The 27233-nt window shown below is 41.2% G+C and overlaps 1 protein-coding gene across 24 annotated transcripts in view; it reads right to left on the bottom strand.

Annotated features, from left to right (window-relative positions):
• Positions 1-25520, bottom strand: part of APTX (aprataxin) — a 37948-nt gene extending 12428 nt beyond the window's left edge. Inside the window, exons 1-12 of one of the 24 annotated variants that reach the window (XM_072728105.1) lie at positions 24674-24728; positions 24467-24541; positions 23178-23376; positions 22066-22153; positions 16226-16267; positions 15990-16126; positions 15247-15293; positions 14703-15005; positions 13674-13733; positions 12639-12865; positions 8291-8394; positions 5195-7533 (exon numbers count right to left, since the gene is read on the bottom strand). In XM_072728105.1, the coding sequence (XP_072584206.1) occupies positions 7379-7533; positions 8291-8394; positions 12639-12865; positions 13674-13733; positions 14703-15005; positions 15247-15293; positions 15990-16122 (1029 nt within the window). In that variant the 5' untranslated portion in view covers positions 16123-16126; positions 16226-16267; positions 22066-22153; ... (1 more) ...; positions 24467-24541; positions 24674-24728 and the 3' untranslated portion in view covers positions 5195-7378. Of the gene's footprint in view, positions 1-3417; positions 7534-8290; positions 8395-12638; positions 12866-13673; positions 13734-14702; positions 15006-15246; positions 15294-15989; positions 16127-16217; positions 16298-22065; positions 22171-23177; positions 23377-24203; positions 24643-24673 lie in introns of those variants that run through there. The other 23 variants (XM_026008982.2, XM_072728112.1, XM_072728104.1 and 20 more) reach the window with 23 other exon arrangements.
• Positions 25521-27233: the final 1713 nt, after the last annotated feature.

Below are 27233 nucleotides of genomic sequence, written 5' to 3'. Positions count from 1 at the left end.
TGTTTCTAAAAGCCAAAGATGCAGCCTCACCAGACATACTTGACAGTTAAATTCAGCTGCGACAGAAAGAGTTCTGTTTTCTTTATGCTTTCAAAATATGACATGAGGTTTCATTTCACTCAACAAAATTTTATTGGGATCCTATTATGTTCTAGGTAGACATGAGTACTTGATAGAGAACCAAAAGCAGCATCTTTTCTAGAGAACTTCATAGTCTGGTGAAAAAAATGGGTCCCCAGCCTATAATGTTGGGTGGGGCATCTGTGCAGTTACCTGGGCCTCAGCCTTAGACGGAAGTATGGGCTAAAGCTCCTGTCTGCAGTGTGCTGCTTCTCAGGCAGAAAATTCAGAAGTGTACCTATTGGGACTTCTCTAAAACCTTGGGTTTCTTCCCTAATGCCTAACCAGCCAGAGGTGGTTTCCTATCCTCACCCTATTATGAACATTTTCTCTTTTCTGGGTTCTTGAAAGCAAAACTAAGTTTCTGTTCTCTAGTCACTGGACAATTCTCTCAGGATTTAGTAACCTAGAGAATATTTGTGATAATGGAATTGCTGTCCATAGTAGATAAGAATCCAGCTACTCAGCTGGCTTTTCAGGATCCCTCAAAGTCCTCTTTCTGCCTTGGCCCTGGCCTCCTTTCTCCAGAATGCAGCCAAAGAAAGAGAAGCAAAGGCTGATAATCTACTGGTAAACCACGACATGGAGGTGCCCTAGGACCCTGGCAATTCCAACTAGCATTTTAAGAGTACATCCTATAGTTTCTGGGGAAATTTCTGCAAAAGGCCCTTAACCAGTAACTAATCAGTTTGAAAATATGATACAGGGTAGTCCGGGTGGCTCAGCAGTTTAGCACTGCCTTTAGCCCAGGGCGTGAACCTGGAGACCTGGGATCAAGTACCACGTCAGTCTCTCTGCATGAAGCCTGCTTCTCCCTCTGCCTGTGTTTCTGCCTCTCACTCTCTGTGTCTCTCATGAATAAATAAGATCTTTAAAAATATATATATGATACAGTTTTTCTTACAATCAAGGCAAACAACACAGGTCAGTAGTGAGTGCAATGGATTGCGTCAACTTTTCAAATTATAGCTTCCGTAAGTCCAGGATTGTTTGCCTCCTTTTCAGTCTTAGATCCCATGGCAACAGTGTAGAGCCAAAAAAGCTCCCAGCATATGGGAATAATGTGTGCAGTCCACATGAGTGGTAAGTATCTATTATTTTGCAAACTGCTCCTCCCTTTTCCATGAAATTCTAGTGTGGCCCTCCACCTCTCACCTCAACACAGTCCTGTTACTTGAGATGGCCAGAATAAGCCATCCACCTAAGAGACACAGTGATTAGTCTAGAGATCAGTATGTGGCCTAAGCAAAGAAGTCAGGGTACCTTCTGTGCTTTGGCAGAAATGTGGAGGGGTAAGGGGTGGAGAGGATTGAGCTCTCACTCTGAGGTACAAAGCTGTTTTTTGCTGCTGCCTGGAAAGATTCAACAAAGGGAAGCAGAACTAAGAGATGAAAAGGGAGCCTAATGGTATCATTTAAACCCCTTTGCCCGCCCCGACCCCCGTGGATCCAGAATCAGCATAAAATGAAGGAATGAAGACTTCTTTTAAAATTTACTTTACAGGGAAGCCTGGGTGGCTCAGCGCTTTAGCACTGCCTTCAGCCCAGGGCGTGACCCTGGAGACCGGGGATTGAGTCCCACGTTGGGCTCCCTGCATGGAGCCTGCTTCTCCCTCTGCCTGTGCCTCTGCCTGTCTCTCTGTCTCTCATAAATAAATAAATAAAATCTTTAAAGAAAAATAAACTTACTTTACAGGTTAATGCACAAGTGCAAAGAATTTCTTGCACTTTAGAAAGTTCATCTGCCAATTTCAGTCTTAGGAATTAAAAAAAAAAAAGAAGACTTTGAGGACAGAGCAGTGGGAGCTGACCAGCTGAAGACTGAGGACTCCAATCTTACAAGGAGGGATTTTAAATATAATCTAATCCAAGGTGCTGGTTTTTAATATGAGAAACCAAGGCTGAGAGGGAAAAAGAGCTTGTTTGAGCCACTATTCACCAAGGCTTTATAGATCAGATGGGGTTAGTTTGACAGTGGAGAACTAGGGTTGAGTGCTGGACTGTCCCAGTGCCTAGCCCTTTTGTGTTCATGCTTGTTTAATCCTCAGTCAACCTGGGAGGTACATATTTTAGTTCCACCTGACAGATGAAATTGAAGCCAGAGGCCTAAATGACTATCCCAGTGCCACACAGCTAACATGGAACAGAGTTGAGCCCCAAACATAAACCTAAGGTGACTTTTTTTTCTACTCTACATTTATACAAAAAAAAAATATCCTGAGGCAGGACAGAAGCAAGTAGGACTTAGGAGAGCAGCTGATCCTTATTCTCAAATAAAATGTCAGTATCTATGGTACCTGGCTGGCTTAGTGGGTAGAGCATGGAACTCTTGATCTTGGGTCATGAGTCTGAGCCCCATGTTGGGGGCAAAGTTTACACAAACTAAAAAAAAAAAAAAAAAAAAAAAGTACCTAAGAGGATCTAGGAAGAGTCAAGGAGAGGATTGCAATAAAGGCCAAGATCTGGTTTGATCTGGTTTTAATTGCTAAATGAGCCCCTTAAATCTCCCAAGTCCCAGTTGCCTTCTAAAAACTGAGGAAGTTGAAATAGATGATCTCAAAATAAATTTGTAAAAATGGAGCAGGCAAAAGGAGTTGAGTAGTGAGTGGCCCAGAATCCTAGAGGTCTAAACTCCCAAACTCCTTTCCCATGGCTCCACAGCCTGGCCATTCCTTTCCCTAAGGTATGGATAGAGAGCAGCTGCTGACAAGGGAACAATCAGGCACTTGAGTGTGCCTCTGATTTGATGAGTCATTCAACAATGGTCTAAATAATGCTAATAATACATCGGAACACTAATCATTAGTAGACTCTAAAACCCAAAACCCATTCCTTGATGGTAAAGTTTGTTTGCTTAGATAGATAGATAGATAGATAGATAGATAGATAGATAGATAGATAGACAGACAGAAAGAAAGAAAGAAAGAAAGAAAGAAAGAAAGAAAGAAAGAAAGAAAGAAAGAATCACTCCAGTTCAGAGAGGTCTAATGGAATTTGAAAGCTCTTTTTCCAGCTCCAACTTAAGATCTGTTATAAACTATACAAGTTCTACTCTTCATGCTCTCATATAAAGCATTCACTTCCTCAGTTTCAGGTTCCAGTTCATCACTGTCATCATATCTATCTTTTCTTTAAGCAGTAAAAGAACTCAATTACAAATCTGGCTTCTGGGTTAGAGTTGGAGTAACCACTCATATTTGACCATTTTATTTTAATAAAACTGCTGCCTTGCCTGGCTATGATGGGCTAAGGCAGAAGGTAGTCCCTAATGGAGGAAATACAACTTGGGAGTCACAAATGTGAGTTATATGCATTTGTTCTATTTCTTCACATCAGTGTACCTTGAGAAGACTCCACTCAATTATAACACAATAATAAATCTGGGATAAATAGGCAAAGAATCATCATTTTTTTTTTCTAGTAATAATGTAACAATAGCCCGCTTGGGAGAGGGAGTGGCATGGGTCTGTATATGTCAATATTTCATACCCTTTTTCTGGCCCGTTGAAGTCATTATTCACATTTGCTCTTCTAAAAATTCTATTATTCAAGATCACAGAATAGCCTGGCTGAACAAAAAATGTAGAGATGATCACCTTACTCTTCCAAATTTCCCTTCATTATATCTCACATATTACACTGTAATATAGTTTCTCTTTGGTTGCAGTTTTTCAGATATTCTCATTTTTAGTTTAGTATCAATATGCTAAACTATATAGTGTCGTTGTTTAGGTGGAAAATGAAATTGAATGTTTTTGCAATACCTATTTTAAAAGGTTCACTGGGCACCATACCTGAAGTTTAGCTAAATGTTCTGCAATTCTCAAGTACATTGGCTGAGGCCTCTAAGAAATATCTGCCTTAGTCAGAGATTACTTATGGAGTCCAGCACAGTTTGTACTATTAACATATTGTATCCAAGAGATACTGCCACTCCCACTATCCTGGGAAACATTCACAATATAGCTGATCTATTTATGCAGATGACTGGTTTAAGTAGAGTAGCTTCACTGCCTTTTAGTTCATGGTCTGTCAGCCAGGGTTCCTGAATCCCTCAGATCTGCTGAGGATTTCTCTATCTCCCAAGATTCCTGTCTCATTGTGGTGGCTTAACTGAACTCAGAAGCCAGAAGCCCCCAGGATGTGCATTTGCCAAAAGAGTTGAGGGAGGAACACTGAGATCAAAGGAGAGCATCTCAGGGACATCCTAGAGATGAGGTCTCTCTCCTAGTCCTCCATAGTGATCCCAGACACCTCCCAAAATCCCAGACACATGGTGACAACCTTTTTCTCCACAGCAGAGGTTCTTAAGTTGGGGTCCACAGACCCCTGGGGAGTCTATGGAAGCACTTCAAGGATACATTAATAATAGAATAATACATTATTCTAGGGAGTAAACTTCACGGCTTTCATCATATTATTTTTAATCTAGTCTATGGAAGAATCTTCAGAGTTCTGTGGAAATCTCCAAGTTATAGTTACTGGGATTACTGGGATAGAGAGGCAATTAGGGCAATTCTGACAGAGATCAGCCCTGAATTTCTGATATCCAATCATATCTAGTCTATGTGATTGACAACCGGATGCCAGGCTCCAGGAAACCACCCTGAACCTGCCAGGATTTTTAGTGACCATCTCAACTATAGTCTGGTCCATGAAAGGACCATTTGTACCTGGTTATTTCAGACACAGACCCAGAAGAGGGAAAAAAAAAAATACATATGCTCTGGAACTAGGTGAATTCATTGCAGATCCCAGGCCACACCTCTGGGACTGCCCTCTGAGCAGGAGGAGGGGATGTGAGCCATTGAAGAGGGACAGTCATCAGCTCTAGGCCTTGCCCCTAAAAGCACAGGATCCGAGGGTCTCCCTCCAATCCCTGTAGAAACAAAGAGCCACTCCCTATAAACAGGCATTCTCCCTTATCTAATGCCCGACGTCTCCCTGTATTATGAAATAAAACTGACCCTGCAAAGGGAAGGAAGGCCTGCAACTAGCCCAGAAAACCAACCAGAAGATGGTGTGCATCTTCATAGGACACAGTGTAATCCGAGAGTTTCAGAAATGCAAGATGCTTTGAAAAGCCCAGAGTTCATTTAATATTGCGGTTCTCAAATTTTAGTATGTGTAACAGTCATCCTGAATATTCTTTTTTATAGGAGAGAGACAAGAGAGAGAGAGCGTGCCTGCAGGCGCTTGAGCCAGGAGAGGAGCAGGAGAGGGAAGGAGAGAATCCCAAGCAGGCTCCATGCTCAGCCCAGAGCCCAACTCAGGGCTCAATCTCACAATCCTGAGATCATAATCCAAGCCAAAATCAAGAGTCGGGCACTTAACTAACTGAGCCACCCAAGCCTCCCCTGAATGTTTGCTTTATAATACAGATTCATAGGCCCCAGTAGTCTGGGGTAGAGACCAGGTGTTTACATGTTGTAAAAGGAACTAGCAATTTTGGTATCAGGCATCCATGGATTATACCTTTAGAAAGTATTCTAAGGTTTCTAGGGCCTTTAAGGCACCAGATGTGGAAAAGGGACTTTAAAGGAACTGATTGTCCTCAGATAAATCACTGAAATGCCATGGAGAACATTTGGTCAGCCCAAGTCAAAAGCTCCTAGGGGGTCTATGGCTCCTCCTGGTTAGTAATACATTTACATTCTTCAACTAACAGGGAAACTGAGACTGATGCACCAGAACCAAGACCAACTTTGAAGCCCTGCAACCTTTACAGATTATTCTTATCTCTTTTTAATTTTTTTATTCTTATCCTTTAAAGGATCGTAACAATGGTACCTACCCCATAGAATTACACACAGTGAGAAATAAATGAGATTTGAACAAAGCATTTAGCAAAATGCCCAGACACACAGGAGTTGAGCATGTTACCTGCTGTAATCATTAATTACTGCTAATTATGACTATATCTATGCTCACCAAGAAACCATTGAAGCATCTTGTTTGTAAAAGATTGAGGTCAAATGTGGTCTCTATGGATTGAGGTTTTCTCCAGAGAGAAATTATTATTTTTTGGTCAAAGATTCCATTTATTTATTTGAGAGAGACAGCATGAGCAGGAATGGGGCAGAGGGAGAGGGGAAAAATAGACTCCCTGCTGTACAGGGAGTCCAACAAGGGGACCCTGAAATTAAGACCTGAGCTGAAGGCAGCTGCTTAACCAGCAGCCACCCAGATAGCCCAAAAAAAAGTTATTAAGAGTATTCTTTTTTTTTTTTAACTCAAGAGCAAAAAGAATCATATTCTCAAATAGGTCACCAACATAATCAAAAACATTTTAGATTTCTCTTTACCTTCAGTTCTGACATTATCTAAAAATCGACTTGCTCCAACAATGTCATCCAAATTTGTTCTGTGTGCAAAATGAAGCTATGAGGTTCTGTGCAACTTTTCAGTCAACAGTGACCTCTGCATGCATCAGAACAAAATCTGTAACCATCACCTGAACTCACAAATTTTCAATTATCTAAGAGAGCTGCTCAAACAAATAAGCTTTGTTTTTAGACAAAAAATCCCAGCAGCAGCAAGAAGACTTGACAGCTGAATCATAATGAACTTTTGGCTGTGTATTTCTTTACCAGCCAGGAACCCTGATATTAGAAGAAAACCCCATCTCTCCACCCCCTCACATAGCCTGTTTGCTCAAAGTGAGTAAGAACTAGTGAGACACATTTCCTAAGACGGAAGCAGGGGTTGTTTTGGATAGAAAAGAATGAAAGGGACAGAAGCAACTAAGTTTCTCCATGAAGAAAGGAAAGAGGAAGAATATTACAGAACAGATTAACATCAGGGAACAAGGTCAATTAGTGCCTTCAGAATAAATACAAGACGTCTCCAGTTGCTCTGATGAAGGGTACCACATGCCTCTGCAGAGGAAGGATTAAATGTATGAAACAGAAATATATAGCCCACCCTCTGCTTCCATAGCTTGCATTAGGTCAGTCTGAACACAGCTTTGCTCCCCATTAGTCAGACTTGACATGAATCCTAGAGACTGAGGGGTAGGCCTGTCCCAGCCACCATCACCAGAGAACACATTCATGACAAACCCAAATTCCCCATTCCTGAACTACTTCAAGTCACCCCATATTGTAGCCACTCAGGAACAGAAACTTTCTTTAAAAAAAAAAAAAAAAAAGGCTGCATATTTTAATTCAAGAAATAAAAGTTCACAAGCAATCCAGAACAGGTGCCAGGAATTCCTTCTAAACAGCCACACCTGCTGCAAAAGTTCAGGCTCCAAAGAATCACTTTGGCCAGTGCCTCCTGAGATGCTCTTTCAGCTGAGGAATGGAAGGCAGCAGCTGCTGGCACTCGTGACAACGGAGAGGCAGCTTCAAGAGCTCAGGCATCCCATCTCGGACACTCACTCTGCCAGCGTGCTGTACCATCTCTATCACAGCTGCAAGCAAAGAAAAAGTTTAGAGCCCAGCTGCTCTGGAAAACCAATATAAGATACCCACCCCCTCAGAAAAGCAAGTATGACTCCAAATAAAAATACGCCAGGTATCCTAAAGCTAGTAAATTTGAGGTTAAACTCACTGTGGGGAAAATGGGCTTGATCAGATTATAAATCTGAGCAACCTGATTTTGAGATGATTACATTCCTTTGGGACACACTGTAAGCAATCCATGTTATTATGTCAAAGGCTTATTACCACAGTGCTTTCCCACTGGCTAGCCCAAGTTGGTCAGTGGTAGCTGCCATAATTAATGCCCCAGCAATATTGAGGCTCCACAGTATGCACACTGAGAAATGCTTCCTTCTACATACACCCAGCCCTCCCCTATTAATTAACCACTCTTGACATGAGGCATCCCCCAAAGCTCCTACTCAGCTGATGGCAAAAGAGACAACTGTTGAGCGCTTTCACATCCATCAACTCCAATAATTCTCAGAACAAGCTTTTAAGTTCCCCTGTTGTTACGATAGAATGTGTTTCTGACTCTGACATAACAGCTTTCTATGTGCCCCCAAGAAGTAGCAATCCTACTGAATCCAAAGAATCCAGTTTCTTCTAATGGGTCTCTACTTACAGGGACACAAAGTTGTACGTGGGCTTTTGAGGCCAGGCTATTAGCTAGGGAAACAACTAAATCAAGCATTAAGAATAGCTGAGAAAATGAAATAAATGTGAAAACTAAAGAACACTGTTTACCTTGTGATTCTAGGAAGTATTCTGTATTGAAAGAATTCCAATGTTTTTTGTTTTTAAGGCAAGGGGAATCAAAATCCTGGCTGATCACATGAAGGTGTACATGGCTAGTTGAGAGAGAAAAAAATTGACCATTAAATCCATTAAAAACTATGGCTTAATCAAAATGACAAAGAGTAAAAGTATGGGTATAGAAAATATTGCTAGTGTTTCCATTTAATCCAATTCATTCAACCATTCACTTAAGAAGATTTAATGCTCATTAAGTACCTACTAGAGCCATGCATTATTCTAGCATTGGGAATTTAGCAGTGAACAAAATGAGAAAGGCCACTCTCCTTCTAGAAATTATATTCTAATAAGGAAAGCCAAATTTTAAGAAATAAATGAAGAAAATTCAAATCATTAACACTGCTAAGAAAAATAAATAAATAAATAAATAAATAAATAAATAATGAAGAAAACTCAAATCATTAACACTGCTAAGAAAAATAAATAAATAAATAAATCAGGGAAATGGGACACAGAGTGCACAGGGGGTAAAAATTACCATGTTAACTAGAATATTCAAGGAAGGCCACTCCCAGGCAGTGATTTGAGATGAGAAAGCAGTCAGGCAAGCAAAAATTTGGAGAAAGAATGTTTTGGGGAGCGGGGAGGCCAAGTGCAAAGACACTAGGATGAGAAAGAACTTGGTGCAACTGAGGAACAGAAAGGTGATACATATGGCTGGAATGGTTGGAGCCGAGGAGCAGAGACTAGGTAGGAGCCAGACCATAAAGAGTCTTACAGGTTGACAAGCGGTCTGCACTGTATTCTGCTTACAATGTCTCTGATTTGCATTTTTAAAAGATCACTCTGTCTGCCCCTCAGAGAAAGGACTATAAAAAGGGTAACAATGGATACAGAAATGAGTTAGGAATCTACTACAGAATAATCATGCCTTTGATTAGAGCTGTAGTGTTTGGAATATATTTTGCAATAGAACCAATAGGACCTCCTAATGGATTGGATGTGGTTTGGAGGTGCCACTTACAGAGATGGGGAAGCAAGTTTGGGGCAGAAAACCAAGAGTTCTCTTTTTGGACTTGCTAAACCCATTGTGCCTTTTTGTGTGAATCTGACTCTTAGAATCATTAATATTTCCTATTCCACCAATAAATCATCAAAACCAACCAAAATGGAATATGGGCAGTACCAAATAAACCTAACAGTATTACAAACAAATAAGGGAACCACACTGAAATGGGTCAGGAATAAAATAATTGGTGAAATGAACTTTGGAAAATAGTAGTTTGGACACTGTAAAGACGGAAAAAACTGTATATAAATACTATGAGTAAATGTCTTTCTCACAGGGTTAAGAGTTAGCAATTCTGCAACTATTTTATGCATATACTAAGATCAAACAGGTAAGTGAATTTATTAAAGCTAATAAGAACCAGAGTTTTCACTGTTGGAGAAAGAAATTACAATAACGGAAAGGGGGAGACAAGAATGAACCTTGAACAGTTGAACTGGAGCCAGAGATATTACTATAAACTTGTGTTTTTCTATACACAGTAGGTATAGAAGAAATAGGGAGGTATGTGTATCTGTGTGGGTTAGGATTCATGTATGTATTTCCTGGCTCTATATGCCAAAAGGACCTAGGAGCAAAGACACCCTGGAATCAACCACTTCTCTCAATATAGAAACCTAGCATTCAAGTCTTGGGTCTATAAATATCATTCTCCAATAAAAGGAACTAAATAAAATTAAAAGTTCATTCCAGGGCTAGAAAAGGAAAAACACAGGATGAGCCTGGTACATTTTGTTCCAGAAAAAAGTGCTCAAAAAATGTTGGGGCAATGTCAAATAATATAGGACCCAGCCTAAAGGAGCTTCCAAGGACTAAAACTAGAACAATTTGAGCAACAAAACAAATAGTGATAGACTAAATTAAAACCTATAGAATAAAATAAATATCTATGAGTCCACACTGATAAATAACTGATTAACTACATATTGGAGAAAGGCAACTCTTCCATACAGAAAAATTCTAATTAATAAATTAAAGAGGATGAGGGAAACACAAAATCACCATTAGGTAAACATCATAGTAATAACTGTTGCAGGCAAGACCTTCCAATAAATGCTAAAATCATTGGGCAAAAGTTTGGGGAGAAACAGGATACTAACATAGTCCTTAACTATTCAAAACATTCATCAATTACAAAGGGAAAAATAGTAACTCTGAGTACAGAAACCTAGCAAACATCACCCTAACAAAGTGATCAAGGTTAGTATGAGTAATAAGCCATCTTGACATCATGTACTCCTTAATATGATATACTGAGAAGGATGCAACATTACTTCTGTGGTATTCTGGGGGCAAAAAAAAAAAAGGCATAAACTCTATCTATCTTGAAAAAAAAATTTTTTTTCTTGCAATGTACTTCCAAGTTTACTTATGGTACAAAAGTATTTAATAAGCACCACACATTAGTACAGAAAAACACAGTCTAGGGATCCCTGGGTGGCACAGCGGTTTTAGCGCCTGCCTTTGGCCCAGGGCGCGATCCTGGAGACCCGGGATCGAGTCCCACATTGGGCTGCCTGCTTGGAGCCTGCTTCTCCCTCTGCCTATGTCTCTGCCTCTCTCTCTCTCTCTGTGACTATCATGAATAAATAAATAAAATCTTTAAAAAAATAAAAATAAAATAAAATAAAATAAAATAAAATAAAAGAAAAGAAAAGAAAAGAAAAGAAAAGAAAAGAAAGAGAACTGATGGGGTAAAAAAGGTGGCACAAAAATGTCATTTGGTTCAAATGGCCCATAATACAAGTCATAATTACCTGAGTGAAATGTGAAGAATGTTGGGTAGTTAAAAAGAAAAATAACCAAAAGAAATTGTGACACATGCTACAACACAGTCGAGCCTTGAAGACATTATCCTAAATGAAATAAGCTAGTCAAAAAAAACCAGATACTCTATGATTCCACTTATATAAAGCACCTAGGCAGTCAAATTTATAGAAACAGAAAGTAGAATGGTAATTGCCAAGGAGTATGGGGGGAATGGGAGATACCTTGGGAAGATGAAAAAGGTTCTAGAAGCAAATGACGGTGACAGTTGCACAACAAAGTAAACAAACTTCACACCAATGAACTATATATTTAAAAATGGGGAGGGGATCCCTGGGTGGCGCAATGGTTTGGCGCTTGCCTTTGGCCCAGGGCGCGATCCTGGAGACCCGGGATCGAATCCCACATCAGGCTCCCGGTGCATGGAGCCTGTTTCTCCCTCTGCCTATGTCTCTGCCTCTCTCTCTGTCTCTCTGTGACTATCATAAGTAAATAAAAATTAAAAAAAAAAATTAAAAAAAAAAAAATGGGGAATGGGTAGGTGGCTTAGCAGTTGAGTGTCTGCCTTTGGCTCAGGGTGTGATCCCAGGTCTGGGGATTGAGTCCCGCATCAGGCTCCTTATGACAAGTCTGCTTCTCCCTCTATGTCTCTGCCTCTCTCTGTGTCTCTCATGAATAAATAATAAAATTTTAAGAAAAAAAAAAGGATAAATAAAAAAATTAAAATGGTAAATTTTGTTATGCATATCTTATCACCAAAAAAACAAATGAACAAATATAAATTTAAAAGAAATTCTGAAATCCAATTAGTCTGCTTATCTTGTTGCTTAGTTCAAAAAACTATGGAGGTTTGCCTTGCTTGCATTGTTTAAAAAGACTCAATTATTCCTTTCTGATAAAAAGACTCAATTATTCCTTTCTGAATCCTTCTGGGTATGAGCCAAATGCAAACAGGCTCTACATTTTTCTCTCATTTTATTTTGTTTATTTTTTTTAAAGATTTTATTTATTTATTCATGAGAGACAGAGGGAGAGGCAAAGATACAGGCAGAGGGAGAAGCAGGCTCCATGCAGGGAACCCCAAAGTGGGACTCGATCTTAGGACCCTGGGATCAGGCCCCAAGCCAAAGGCAGATGCTCAACCACTGAGCCACCAGGCATCCTTCTCATTTTACTTTAAATCTTAGATCTACTGAATTGTCATGACAAAAGTCAGTGATGTTTGTCTCCTTCAGGGCAATGGTCCTTAGTCATCTAGGGGTTTATAGATGCTTCTGAAAAATCTAGTAAAAGTCACAGGCACAAAAAATAGGGGGAAAAAAAGTCATATGTCAAATGAGGCAGAAGGGTGGAAGTTTCAGCCCACATCCTTGGAAACATCCCACCCTACTCCTCTGGGCCTTGGGACTATCAGCAGCCTTGGGACTATCAGCACACCCAAGCTGAATCCATCTGTCCACCTAGCCAGAACCAGAATGCACTAGGACTAGACACAACACTTACCTCATGCTGGGAATGGCATGGTAACCCAATCGGAAGCGGAGTTTGCTGGACCCAGCAAAATCTGCAATCATCTTTTCCCCCACAGTGTGCATGTGTTTGAGGAGCTCAAGGTGTTCCCCGGTCACAGCCTTCAGACTGGAAACAGAAGCCCATGGTAAGACCAGCCAGTGGTAACGAGCCTTGGGGTATTTATCCTTAATCACCACCACCTGCTCATCTTTGTAAACCTGGCAGAGGGGCACAAGAGAAGGAAACAGATATCCACCACACATCTTCTGAATACCACGTGCTATAATATTCACTAACTCACTTAATTCCCAATACAATCTTATGTAAAAGATTTCAGTATTCCAATTTTGTCAGATGGGAGCTGAGACCTGGTGAGTGTCTTTCACAGTCACATAGTTAACTAAGTGGGAAGTCTAGGATTCCAAACCAGGTCTAGTTGACTCCAAAGTCTGTGTTTGCAACCACCACACTACAAAGAATACACAGAAAATGCACAGTACAAAATAATTCCTAAGGATATGATGTAACATCCGTGCAAGCATTAGTTCAAATGCAGCCTTCTCCATCCTAATCCAGGAGGCCATGTGACACAATCATGTATTCCAAGAGCCCTATCAGATCTGACCCCTTGTCACCCAGGATGTAATTTAAGAACTCAAAGAATCCTCCCAGACTGACACCAAACTATTAATCTCAAGGCAGCCCAGTTTACTACAGTCACAGCATATTACCTGACACTCCCTTGAAAGAAACTCCAGTAAGGTTAACACAATCTCCCTTAATAGCACCCAGTTCAGGAGGAACAGGAAGAGAGGATATTCATTTGAAGAACTTTAGCTTCTCCAAAGAATTCCAGCTGCTAACTTACTGACAATGGGAAAAGCCACTTGTTCTCACAAAACACTCTAATAAAACAAACCTCATTCAGAAGGACTGATCTCCTTTGTTTTCATTTGCCATTATGACCTCTGTGGAAAAGTCACTTAAAATATGAAGTTTATTTCGATGCCAAAATTTTATTCTGACCTGCATTTTGGGATCCTGCATAGAAATTTTCAAGCCTTGACTCCAGTGGCCCAATGATTCCTGAAACAAAAAGGGGCAAAGTAAATTGTAAATATTAATAGCTGTATTTGGCATTAGTTAATATTGTACATCAGCAAAGCCCAACCAAACTTAGGATTAAGATTAGTTTTTAAAGTGTATGTTCTCATTCATTTGGGGAATATAAATAATAGTGAAAGGGAATATAAGGGAAGGAAGAAGAAATGTGTGGGAAATATCAGAAAGGGAGACAGAACATAAAGACTCCTAACTCTGGGAAACGAACTAGGAGTGGTGGAAGGGGAGGAGGGCGGGGGGTGGGGGTGAGTGGGTGACGGGCACTGAGGGGGACACTTGACAGGATGAGCAGTGGGTGTTATTCTGTATGTTAGTAAATTGAACACCAATAAAAAATTATTTTATTAAAAAAAAAAGATTAGTTTTTAAGAATTAAGCTATATCTCCTTTACTCAGTCATTTGCCTTTATAATTACTCTAAGCTGGCTTTACTTTCTTCCTATACAGGATTCAGAGCTGTGTGTCTAGGGGAAGGCTGGAAATGCCAGTGTGAACTGCATTTTCTTCCTGCTTTCCCACTCCATCTACAGCCTAACTACATTTCCACTTTGACATCAGTACTCAAATCACATGTCTATGAACAGTGTTCCAATGCTAACCTTCTACAGATAAACATATGACTGACCTATTTTAGCAGCTGAATGTTAAGTATACCATCATTATCTCCCTACCTTCAAGTGGCTTACCTCAGGAATTCTTTTTTTTTTTTTTTTTTTTTTTTTTTACCTCAGGAATTCAAGAGAAAAGTACAAGAAGGGACATTCACCCAAGTGATTAGTGACACAAACAAATGACTCTTTCATCATGGTTAATAATCCTCGTCATGGTTAATAACCCTTTACACATATCTGGGCTTTATAGTGTACAAAACAATCAAGCAGTCCTTATATCTCATTTAATCCCCACATCATCTATCAAGCACACCACCCTCACCTTTTTGGTAGGTGCATCCTTCCCCTTCTTTAGGGGCACAGAGCATTGGCTAGAGTCACTCCCAGGTTCCAGTCCTGTGCTGGACTCAGCTTCCTGGGCAGCATCCCTTTCTATAGAATCACTGTTGCCTGACCTCTTTCTCTTCCTGTGTGTTTCCAGGCCAGGGCTCTCTGCCTCTTCCTCAAATTCTACAATATATGGATAAAGTTCATTCACCATGTGGAGAACCTGGCCAGGCTGCAGCTTCGCCTCTTGGTCCTTCCCAATTATGACTGAGTCAATGCTGGTGGGATTGACCCCTACCTATAGAATAATCAGAAAATAATTACAATGATAAGCAATAATTCCATTAGCAGCATAGCCACTGCTATGTTAACCATTTATAGCATGCTAGGCATCATGCTTAATGTTCACTCATATTACCCCATCATTTCCACACATGACAGAGAAGCTTTTATTGGCTATAGAAGAAAATACTCTAAAATCAACAGCATAAGAAAATCATCAAGTATAAAATGGAAATCCAAATTACAAACACACGTACCTGCTTTACCTTGACATATCCTTTGTTACATTCTGCTTTCAACTGTACTGAAAGAGATTTTAAAAAGTTAAATCTAAATGCCACAAAGAGCCAAGCACTTGCTCATATTCTACCTACAGGACAATGAAGCCTCACTTCAGGAGGCAACCTGACAGGGGTTTCCTCAAAGGCCTATGAGCAAAATCACCTGTTATGCAGGTGGCTGGGCTCAAAATCCTTCCATAAAATGTCCAACAGAGGGACGCCTGAGTGGCTCAGCTGTTGAGCGTCTGCCTTCGGCTCAGGGCGTGATCCCAGGGTCCTGGGATCGAATCCCACATCGGGCTCCAATCAAGAGCTAGATGCCATTGTCTTATAAAAATAACCCCTTCTGTGTAAGGTATTATGTAAAAGAGGAAACTATCCCATCACTTCTCAGACATGGTTTCAGGCTGGAGACCCCAGAATTCAACTGTCTCACTGCTCAATGAGGAATCTCCCTGGGCAAAGCAGGGTTCAGGATTCATGCCCACCACTCTGTATGTAACAGGATGGAATTTGCCTATTCCCAACATTAGCTACTTCCAGAGGGTAGAATCAAGGGTGAATAAGGCCCTGATATTAGCTAAAAGAGCTCAGTTCCTGAGTTTTGTTTATGGCAGACAGAAAGTTTCTACCAATAGCATCCAGGAAATGTGCATCTTTGGTTATCATTATCCTGAGGAACAAAACACAGTAGTCTGCACATTGCTATGACCAATTACCTTGCTGTCGAGAACACTTCTTGTCAATGATCTTGGTCTCTGGGCCACGCCCGACCATGACTGCTTCCAAATGTGGAAGTTTGATTCGTTGGTGCTGGTTATCCTGTCTCACCAACCAGCACATCCGCATCATTACTCTGGGAGAAAAATCAAAAGAGAATCACTGGAAAGCTTAGCACAAGTCTTCCAGGGCCACACCCCAGCACCACCACACATGCCATCTACCACCTGTTCACCTTGTGGCCAAGATGACTTCACTTAGGTCTCAATTTTCTCACCTGTAAAACATGATGATGACAGGACTCATGAGGCTGTTGTGAGAATTAAATAAGATAATGTATGTATTTACCTCTGTGCCTAAATCATGCTAAGCAATCAAATACTTATGCTTATTGATATACTCTATGTGCTGGCCATTAGCCTACATGCCAAGGATAAAAGAATAATTAAACATTGTCCCTATCCTTGAGGGGCCTAGAGTATATTGGGGCAAATAGACTCATATATCAATTATTACAATATAATGTGATAAGCACCATAAAAAGGGATTAACCAGATACGGCAAAGCCCAGGGAAAGGAATGACTGACTCTGGTAAGGAATATCAAAAACAGCTTAATGAGGAAGGGATATTTATGCTGAGTTTTAAAGCATGAGAAGTTTGCCTGGCAGAGAATCAAGGACATAAGAATAGAGGATATTCTTCAGTCCATAGGCATCTTTAAGTGTATTAGAAGGTTTCCCTCCTTAATCATGCATATAACATACCAATATTAGAACAATATAGTTTACTGCTCCCTACCAGAAGATTGTCATTATAAATATACAACCCTCCAGTGTCTAAAGTGTGAATGTGGTACTCTGTGCAATACACAACCTGCACACAGTGAAGGAACTGGTTTTCTTTCGAAAACAACTTTTAGGGGCACCTGAGTGGCTCAGTCGGTTAAGCTTCAACTCTTGATTTCAGCTCAGGTCATGATCTTGGACCTGTGAGATGGAGCTCTGCATTGGGTTCTTGAGATGCTCTCCCTCTACCCCTCCTCACTCACCCACCCTGCTCACCACTTCCTCCACGTGCTCACTCTCTCCAAAATAAATAAGTAAATTTTTAAAAAGAGAAAGCAAAGAAAACAACCTTTATGGCCACACAGAGTATCAGTAGAAGGAAAAGAGACAAGAAATTTGGGAGAGAGATAAGACCCGAAACAAAGGCAGGGCAAAGGGAATGGAAAGAAAGAAGATCCAGAAGAAACTGTGAAGACAGACTTAATTGCTGACTATATCAGGGAAATGACAAGGGAGTCAAGGGAGACATATATCAAGACTTCTAATTTGGTAATAGCCATTAACCAAAATGAGAAACACACATGATGACATAATTTGAAGTTAAATAGCAGATGAAGGGATGATTTCTGATTGAAACACAGATTAAGTTGCTTGTGGAAGATCCACAGGTCAAGGTAGATATTATGGGTAGAAAACTCAGGGAGAGTAATGGACTGAATGTATATATTTGAGGCATCAACATGGCAGAGGTGGTGAGGCAAAGAGAGAGCATGAGATTGCTCAGAGAGGTAGAGCAGGGAATTATAGGCAGGGACATACGGTCTTTGGGATGCCTCCCTCAACTCCAGAAGCCTATATTGCTCAAGCCTCTAATGCTCTGAGAAATGTGCCCTGCAGGCAAGGTAGCACTTATCAGGCCTTCTGCACAAGCTTTATGTCCAAAGGGAAGAGAAAAGGAACAAGATTTTTAAAAACCAGAGTTTCATTACCATCTGCAAAGAAAGGAAAATGATGGGGTGCCTGGGTGGCTCAGTCGTTTAAGCATCTGCCTTCCATTCAGGTCGTGATCCCAGGGTCCTGGGATCAAGCCCCTGTAGGGCTCCCTGCTCAGCAGGGAGCCTGCTTCTGCCCCTCCCCCTTGCTTGTGCTATCTCTCTCTCTCTCTAATAAATTAATTTAATTTAAAAAAAAGAAAGGATAAAAAAAATTAAAAATAAATAAATAAAATAAAAAAAGAAAGGATAACGCAAAGCAGAGTGAGCAAATAAATGCGTGCTGAGGAGATGCAAAGTCACAGAAATTCGGTCAGGAAAGGCTTTGGAAACCAACCCACTGAAAAGGCCAAGAGGACTGATAAGGAAAAAAAACAAGTGGGAGGGGATACTCCATTCTTATATTTTTTTTTAAGATTTTATTTATTTATTCATGAAAGACACAGAGAGAGGCAGAGACACAGGCAGAGAGAAAAGCAGGCTCCCTGCAGAGAGCCAGATGGGGACTCAATCCCAGGACTCCAGGATCACGCCCTGGGCCAAAGACAGGCACTCAATGGCTGAGCCACCAAGGCATCTCATATTCCATTTTTTAAAGCACAAGTGACAAGGGTATTCAGTTGGTTCAATCGGAAGAGCATGCAACTCTTGACCTTCGGGTCATGAGTTCGAGCCCCACACTGAGAGTGGAGAATGCTTAAATAAACTTAAAAAAAAAAAAAAAAGGCAAAAGTGACAACAGATTTCGGCAATAAGCCATGGGTGAGGGGTGGAAGGCAGACCTTGCTGGTTGACCAAGAGGATCTGCCCCAGGAAATCACCAAAAAATACCAGAGGTGTTGGAACACTAGGCTGAAAAGTTTAGACTTCACATCAACAAAAGACAACTGCCAAGAGTCTGCAGTTGCATGAGCTCTATACTGAGCTGCATAGAGAAGTGAAACGAGCTCTGTGTAGGCAGGCTGGAGCAGAGAGATCTAGAGTCGGAGATTAGTCACAAGGTTGTCAATACAACGTGGGCCAGAGTGAGGTCCAAAAGTTCAGCAGGTCTTTGTGAAGGAGTGGATGCAAGAGCATGAAAGGGAGCTGTAAATCTAAAATCCTAAACGGGGCAGCCCGGGTGGCTCAGCAGTTTAGCGCCTGCCTTTGGCCCAAGGTGTGATCCTGGAGTCCCGGGATCAAGTCCCACATCAGGCTCCCTGCATGGGGCCTGCTTCTCCCTCTGCCTGTGTCTCTGCCTCTCTCTCTCTGTGTGTCTCGAATGAATGAATGAATGAATGAATGAATGAATGAATGAATAAATAAATAAAAATAAAATCCTAAACCTACAGCCTCAGATGATGATGGTGCTACAGGCAAGTCCCACTTTTAAATGCTGCTTTCAGAGGAGCATCTGTTTGCACTTGCTAGAAACTGATGAATGTGCAGGTAATGGACTGAGAAGTATGTCTTCATCAGGCTTTGAGAAGTAAGTCATGTAGTGACTGACTACTCATGGTAATAAAAGAAATCTGGAGAGAGCACAGTTTGAGAGCAGGGACAGCAAGGGATCTGATGGGGAGATGAGAGCATGGCTGGATGTTGCAGGATAATAGGAACTACCTCTCCTGCCACTCACATATTCATTCCTACCAAAGTTCTGAAGTTATGATGTTCCTATTTACTACTTCTTGAGAAACTAAAGTAGCGACTGCACAATGCTTATGTAACTAACTGGAAGCAACATTTTAACCCATTTTAGCCTCCGGTTCCAATTTCTATGAATGAAGCATTTTAGAATATGGGGAATACATAATGATGGGTGCCCCTGAATCTTTACTATAGTCCACATCTGATAAAACTCCATAAACTGCAAGTTCTTTGACAGAAGTCAAGCCCATTTTTTGCTTATCCCCAGTAATTAATACTTGGCATACAACAATACAATACGTATTTGCAAGTGAATCACCAGATGATAATCCTATCCAGGTTCTCTTCCCTTCCTTCTCTCCCCTGCTCTGGCTCCTTTTCTTATGTGGTCCTTTGCTCCTCTCTTTGGGCAATCCCATCCTCATAACTATGTGGATAAATCCATCTACTGTGGATAAATAAATTTCCAACTCTCTACTTTTCATCTCAGAGTTGTAGGGATAGGTCAGGAAAAAATTCTGCTTATATCTTAAGGAACCAAAGTAATCTGACAGACCACACAAGCCCAGCAATCTGGTAACATGGAACAGTGCCATCCAGAAGAATTTTTTGCAATGATCGAAGTGTTGTAAACCTTCATTGTCTAATATAGCCACCATGTGACAATCAAGCATCTGAAATGTAGCTAGTGCAACAGAGGAACTAAATTTCTCAGATTTTAACTTACATTTAAATAGCTACATGTGGCAGATGGCTACCATGATATCCAACCCAGCCCTGATCAGTCCCTAATTCCCCAGGCTTGAGGTTAAGACCCTCATATTCTAATCCCACAAAGGTTACTTATGTCATCTCCTATTTCCTTTCATAGAAATAGCCCCATCCTTCCCTTTCCCCAGGCTCATGTTTATTCTTACACACAAATATAATCCTCAGGTATGTTGTACTGAGTCATGTCTCCCAAGTAAGTCATTCTCAATACGATCTCCTGGCATTGGATTATACCCTCTCTTCCTTCCTAGAATCCTAAATCCTTCTCAGTTTTCAAGTCCCACCTCCTCTAGGGACGTCTTCACTGAACTATCTTCTCTTCTCTACATTATGCTATTGGGTGTGATCAACTTATCTTCACAATTCCCTGAAAATTGGGACAGTGGTTAAGCGTCTCCCTTCGGCTCAGAGCGTGATCCCAGAGTCCCGGGATCAAGTCCCACATCGGGCTCCCTGCATGAAGCATGCTTCTCCCTCTGCCTGTCTCTTTTTCCGTGTGTCATAAAAAATAAATAAATAAATAAATAAATAAATAAATAAATAGATAGATAGATAGATAAAATCTTTTTAAAAATTCCCTGAAAATTAAATGTGGATATAAGTCCACTCTCCAAATAAAATTACAGTTTCCTTGTAAACAGCCTGCATCACTGCCCATCCACAGAGAAAACTCAAGTCTCTAGATCATTACCCTGGGCTAGGCCTGGTGTTATATTTCTGAATCCTCTGGTGTTCAGCATGCCTTTACCAAGTGCATACCATCTGCTAGGTACTTGTTAAATGTCTTACTTGTATCATCTCATTTAATTTTCCCAGTAACTCCCATTCTAAGGAAAAGAAAATTTAAGGCTTAAGAAAAAATAGGTAACATGTACAAGCCACATAACCAATGTGTGCCAGAGAGAGGATCTGAATCAATTCTAAAGAACAGAGTTGTAATCACTATACTATACACCTTTTGTCTTCACTCATTTGATCATTCATTCAAAATTACTACATGCCAGAGCGCCTGGGTGGTACACTCAGTTAAGCATCTGATTCCTGATTTTGGCTCAAATTGTGATCTCAGGGTCATGAGATCGAGCCCTCCATCGGGTTCCATGCTCAGCACAGGGTCTGCTTGAGATGCTCTCTCCCTCTGCCTCCACCTCATACTCTCTAAAATCATAAATAAATCTTTAAAAAAAATTACTACATGCCTACTATGGCTTGTGCTATTCTAGTACCAAGAATAAAGAAAATATATCTCATTCATATAATACAGGTGTAATGTATCATTCCTACCTTCAAAAGGCTCAGTCTTATGGGGGAGAGAAACGCAAAAACACTTATAACCAATGTAGTATGTATAATGATTGGTCTGTGCAGAGTATCATGGGAGCACAAGGCTGGAGTACCCAACTCAGACTTGGAAAAAGGAGATGTCAAGGAAGATTTCCTATAGGAGGTAGACTTAAAATGAGTCCTATATATAAGGTAGGTTAACTAGGTGAAAGGGTCATTCCAATTAGGTGAGAAGGAAGTAGATAAAGGAAACAAGACAATTCAAGTCAAGGGGAATAAACAAAGAAATTGTTTAAACAAAGCAATAAACAAAGAAATTACAGAGTACACAGGAAGCAGCAGTTCGGTGTTGCTGCAACCTAAAACATGAGACTAAAAAGAGGATGGAGACACAAGCAGGTCTAGAATAAGCAGAGCCCTGGGTGACTGGCTGAGAAGCTCAAACTTGAGAAGTTCCACTGGATTTTGCAATTTAGTAAACAATAAATATTTGCTTAAAAAAAAAAAAGATCAAATGAATAAGCAGACATTTAAATGTTACTAAGCAGGACTTTGACACAGATTTGTGTCAAAGATCATTTGGGGGAGGAGGGTAGGTGTTACTTCTATTACCTCATTTGAGAAGATATGTGGGGAAGAGGACACGAGGCGAGGAAATCATTCAGAAGGCAATCATATTTCAGGTGAAAAATGATGGTGCCTAAAATAGTACAACAGTAGGGATAAAGAAAAGAACACAGATTTGAGAAATATTTAGGGGGTAAAATCATCAGAACTTAGTGATCTATGTGACAAGAGCAAGTACAGGAAAGACATGGAGTTCTGCTTCAGATCTGTGAATTTGAACTGTCTATGGGACTTGTACAAGGCAGAGCTGTGAGCAGAGTGGTCAGAGGTGACGGTGAAAGTCAGAAAAAGGGTCTAACCTAACAACTTTGATTTGGGAGCATGTAGAAGAGAATTAAAACCAAGCTAGTTGATGTGTTCACTCAGGCGGTGTATACAGAAAGAAAAGAGCAGTCGGTCAAAGTCACAAGCCTTGGAAACACCCAACACTTTAGGGGAGGAAAAAAAAAAAAAAGACTATCCACAGGAGAAATGGCTGGTGAGAGGTACATGGAGAAACAGCTAGAATGTAAGTTCCTTGCAGAAAAGCATCTGTCTTCTTCATCTCTGTATCATAATAAATGTTTGTTAAATCAGTTGTATTGTCCTAGAAAGCAAAGCAGCAGGAAGTAAGAGTTTCAAAAGAAGCAAAGGGATCCAAAAGTGACTGGAAAATGTCTCTTTGGTTTGATAATCAATTACTGTGACTTTAAGGTTAAAATTTCAGGGGAATATAGGTCTGAAAGCTAGACAGCAGAAAGGAAGGAAAGGTGAGGAAATGGAGACAGAATTTAGAATACTCTTTAAAATAGTATAAATGGGGATCCCTGGGTGGCGCAGCGGTTTGGCGCCTGCGTTTGGCCCGGGGCACGATCCTGGAGTCCTGGGATCGGGTCCCGCGTCGGGCTCCCGGTGCATGGAGCCTGCTTCTCCCTCTGCCTGTGTCTCTGCCTCTCTGTCTCTCTTTGTGTGACTATCATGAATAAATAAATAAAAATTAAAAAAAAAAAAAATGGGCAGAGGATCTAAATAGACATTTAAAAAATAAAATAAAATAAAATAAAATAAAATAAAATAAAATAGTATAAATGGATGGATAAGAAGGGGAATAGGATTACCGGATGACAGCTAAAGGAAGGTGGATCACTAAGAAGTCTTCCTTTCAGGGCACCTGGGTGGCTGTGTTTGAGCATCTGCCTTCAGCTCAGGGCCTGATCCAGGGTCCTAGGATCGATTCCCACATCTGGCTCCTCGCAGGGAGTCTGCTTCTCCCTCTGCCTCTCTCTTGTGTGTCTTTCATCAATAAATAAATAAAATCTTTAAAAAAAAAAAAAAGTCATCTTCCTTTCTTTCTAGTTTGGGGGGTTGAGAGACAGGTGACTAGGGATCTGAGAAGTGTGACAGTGTTTATACACGACAAGGCCATAGACAGGGCAGAAAAGATGTTTTCTCCATAAAACAGTAGGTAAGAGGGAGGGGTTTGAGAGCTTAATGAACAGTTGAAAAAAATCATTGTAACACAGTGAATAACATCCAGGCTTCTTAAGTGCAACTGCTTGAGTTCAAATTGTGGCTCCATTACCCATCCACCACTGTGTGACTTGATGTCAGTTATTTAACCTACGCCTTTATTTCTTTAGCTGTAAAACAACATTAAGAATTGCTCTCTAGGGGCACCTGGGTGGCTCAGCGGTTGAGGGGCTGCCTTCAGCTCAGGTTGTGATCCCAGGGTCCTGGGATGGGAGTCCCATATCAGGCTTCCCACACGGAACCTGCTTCTCCCTCAGCCTATGTCTCTGCCTCTCTGTTTCTCTCATAAATAAATACATAAATAATCTTATTTTAAAAATTGCTCTACAACACATGGTTGTCACAAGGACTCAATGAGGAAGTACGCACTTTCAGCGTCTAGCAAAAAGTAACAGTTTGACACTATTATCGCTGGTTGACACTGAAGACAAGAGCTAAGGACATGTAATAAGATCATCCCACAGCACTGACTGTGCAACTAAGGTGGAAGGGCACAAATCTGTATTGTCTCCTCACGTGTCCAGTCCTGCCTCAAGTATTCTAATGATTCCCAATATAAGTTAGATTCCCTAAAGGTTCTAAACCTGGACATTAATTCCATATGGAAATTATACCTCTGCTCTATTGAACCAACACCGGCTGCGTGAGGAAAAGCTTGCTTCTTCTGGCCCTCCCATTAGGCCTGTTAAGGAGGATGTGAACGCCCCTCAAGTTCCTTTCAGGGAGCGTTTCTGGAGGAAACAATGTCCTTCCTGAAAACCTGAACCGCCTGCTTGGGCTGAACAGTGCCCATTCTCTAATCTTTTGTCTGTTTGTGTTGTGACCAAGCTAGGGGAGGGGGCCGGATGAACGAACGTGAGGTGGCGCGGCGACCAACCTGAGGGCCTCCGAAAAACGGCCCAAGGGAGCTTGAGCAAAGCGAGACGCCTACAGCCCGAGGATGGAGCAAAGCCTGACGGGAAAGAAGCCATTAAAAACGTTACTCAAGGAACATCATTCAAGGGTAGTAATGGCCCCGGCGCAAGGCCCACAACCACCGCTTTCCACCCGGCCAGCAGAGGAGGTAGGCCGACAAACGCCTTACCTCGAGACTGTGGAGACAGACAAGCCAAGTCACTCTTCAGAGCCGCACCACTTCCGGCGCTGTGGGATGACGACACACGCTGGAGCACAACGAGCGACGTCACCAGTGCCCGCCCAAAGATTAGTTGAAAGGGTCTCGCCCAATGCCCGGATGCGGAAGCGTCCGCCCCTATTGGTCCCTGCGGAGCCGAGGACCTAGTGCGGTTTCTGGCAATTTTCCCGTTGGGGATGAACACAGCTTCTCTCCCTCTGCAAGCCTCTTCCCTAGCACCACCTCTCGGTCTCGGAGCCTGGAGAGACTTCCGGCAGCTATCCCCTCTGTGGCCGTTTCTAGGCAACTGTGCAGTGCCGGGATTCTCCCTTTGTTAGAAGCAGCTCACTACCTTTATAAGGCCATCTTTTCCGCTGCAGACAGAACCTGCTGTGGCATTGTTTTCCTGCCTTCTTTAAAAACTGCAACCGACTCTCTCTTCCCGGGGAGAAGGGGTTGGAGGGGCTAGCGGTAGGGAAACCTGATAAGATTGTTTTAATGCTGTCTCACTAAATGAACTGGCTGACAGGCGGTTAGGGAGGAGAAAAGCAGCGGGATGCCATGCGGGATTGAGATGGGTTTACCGATTTTTATAGCAATTACAGGATGTTCCCGCAGAGTCGCGTATTGCAATTATGCGAAGGCATTTTGGCAGTTGGAAAAATTCCTATCTTGTGGGTGAGGGCATAGTTTGTTAATTTTTCCCAAACTAAATAAAAACTGAGCTTCTTAAGGAGTCACATTTCTTGATCAAGATGGAATATTGTTTCCTTCAATAGAAAAGCAGGGTCAACGGTATGATAGAGATACCAGAGCTAGCAAAATAGGGTGGGAGAAGCACAGAAAAGAGACTTCCTCTTTTTAGCAGAAAAGATGAGGTTTATATTAGGGTCATACCAGGAAGTAGGGGAACACAGGAAGCATCTTAGCGGCCACACAGCCCTCATGGTAGTGGGATGTGATTCACACTGCTGGAGGTAAAACCAGGGTAGCTGTGGTCACCTGACAGTTCCCTCAGAATTAAGCTTCTCTTAACCTCTGCTTCTACCTGCCCTGCCTTAGCGTGTCTTGCATTCAAAATTGGATTATTTACTATATATTGTGCAAAATTGGGCAGTTTCCTTGCCCTACCTATTAGGACTAGCCCTTTGCCTATAGCATATTACTGGCCACAGAAGCAGGGTCACATGGCACAAATGGCACAAGGGGGGGTGACAAACACTTAAGACTTCCACAGACCCTAAAAAGACATATCACAGATACACAGAAATTAATAAAGAGTTGTTTGTGGTATTATCTTATGTTGTAGCCCTTAAAGTATAATCCTTGAATAGTAGCAGTAGCCTCACAACACCTAGAGACTTGTTAGAAATGCAAACTCTCAGGCCTCACCCCAGGCTTCCTGATTCAGAAACTGGAGTGTAGCCCAGCAATCTGATTTAACAAACCCACCAGGTTATCCTGATGCATGATCAAGTTAGAGATTCAAGTTAAGAAGGCAAAGTTTTCAAACGGTACAGCATGATAAATGTGTTTTGTTGGCCTGATCAAGGCTTTTGAGGGCCCTTTTTTCCTTTTTCAAATTCAAAAAAAAATTTATTGGTGGCAAAATACACATAAAAGTTAACATGTAAGCCATTTTTAAGTATACAGCTGAATAGTGTTAAGTATATTAACAATGTACTGAATCCATCTCCAGAACTTTTTAATCTTGCAAAACTGAAACTATGCACTGAACAACTTCCATTTCCCCCTCCTCTAGCCTTGATAACCACTAATTTACTTTCAGTTTCCATGAATTTGACCATTCTAGATACTGCACATAAGTGAAATGAAACCATGCAGTAGTTGCCTTTCTGTGACTGGCTTATTTCACTTAGCATAATGTCTTCCAGTTTCATTACTTGTAATGGGTCAAAACTTCCATTTTAAGGCTAAATAACACTCTACTGCATATATACACCACACTTTGTTTACAACTGATTTGTCCGTCAAGTCAATGGCTGTTCGGATTGCTCCCATCTTATGGCTATTATGAATAATATGAATATAATGAATAATCATGCTATGAACATGATTGTACAAATATCTCTTCAAGATCCTGCCTTCAATTCTTTTGGATATATACCCAAAAGTGGGATTGGTGGGTCATACAATAATTCTATTTTTTGGTTTTTTGGGGTTTTTTTTAAGATTTTATGTATTTATTCATGAGAGACACAGAGACAGAGAGAGACAGAGAGAGACAGAAAGAGAGAGAGAGAGGCAGAGACACAGGCAGAGAGAGGAGAAGCAGGCTCCATGCAGGAGCCGGATGCCAAACTCGATCCCGGAACTCCAGGATCAACGTCCTGAGCCGAAGGCAGACGCTCAACCTCTGAGCCACGCAGGCGTCCCTAATTCTATTTTTGATATTTGAGGAACCACCTACTGTTTTCCATAGAAGCTGCACCATTTTGCTTTGAACACAAGGGTTGCAATTTCTCCACATCTTTTTTTTTTTTAAGATTTTATTTATTTATTTGAGAAA

Source organism: Vulpes vulpes, chromosome 12 (assembly GCF_048418805.1).
Source record: "Vulpes vulpes isolate BD-2025 chromosome 12, VulVul3, whole genome shotgun sequence".
NCBI classification, from domain to species: Eukaryota; Metazoa; Chordata; class Mammalia; order Carnivora; family Canidae; genus Vulpes; species Vulpes vulpes.
The sequence above is the reverse complement of the archived record's forward strand: the minus strand, read 5'-3'. Positions and strand labels throughout refer to the sequence as shown.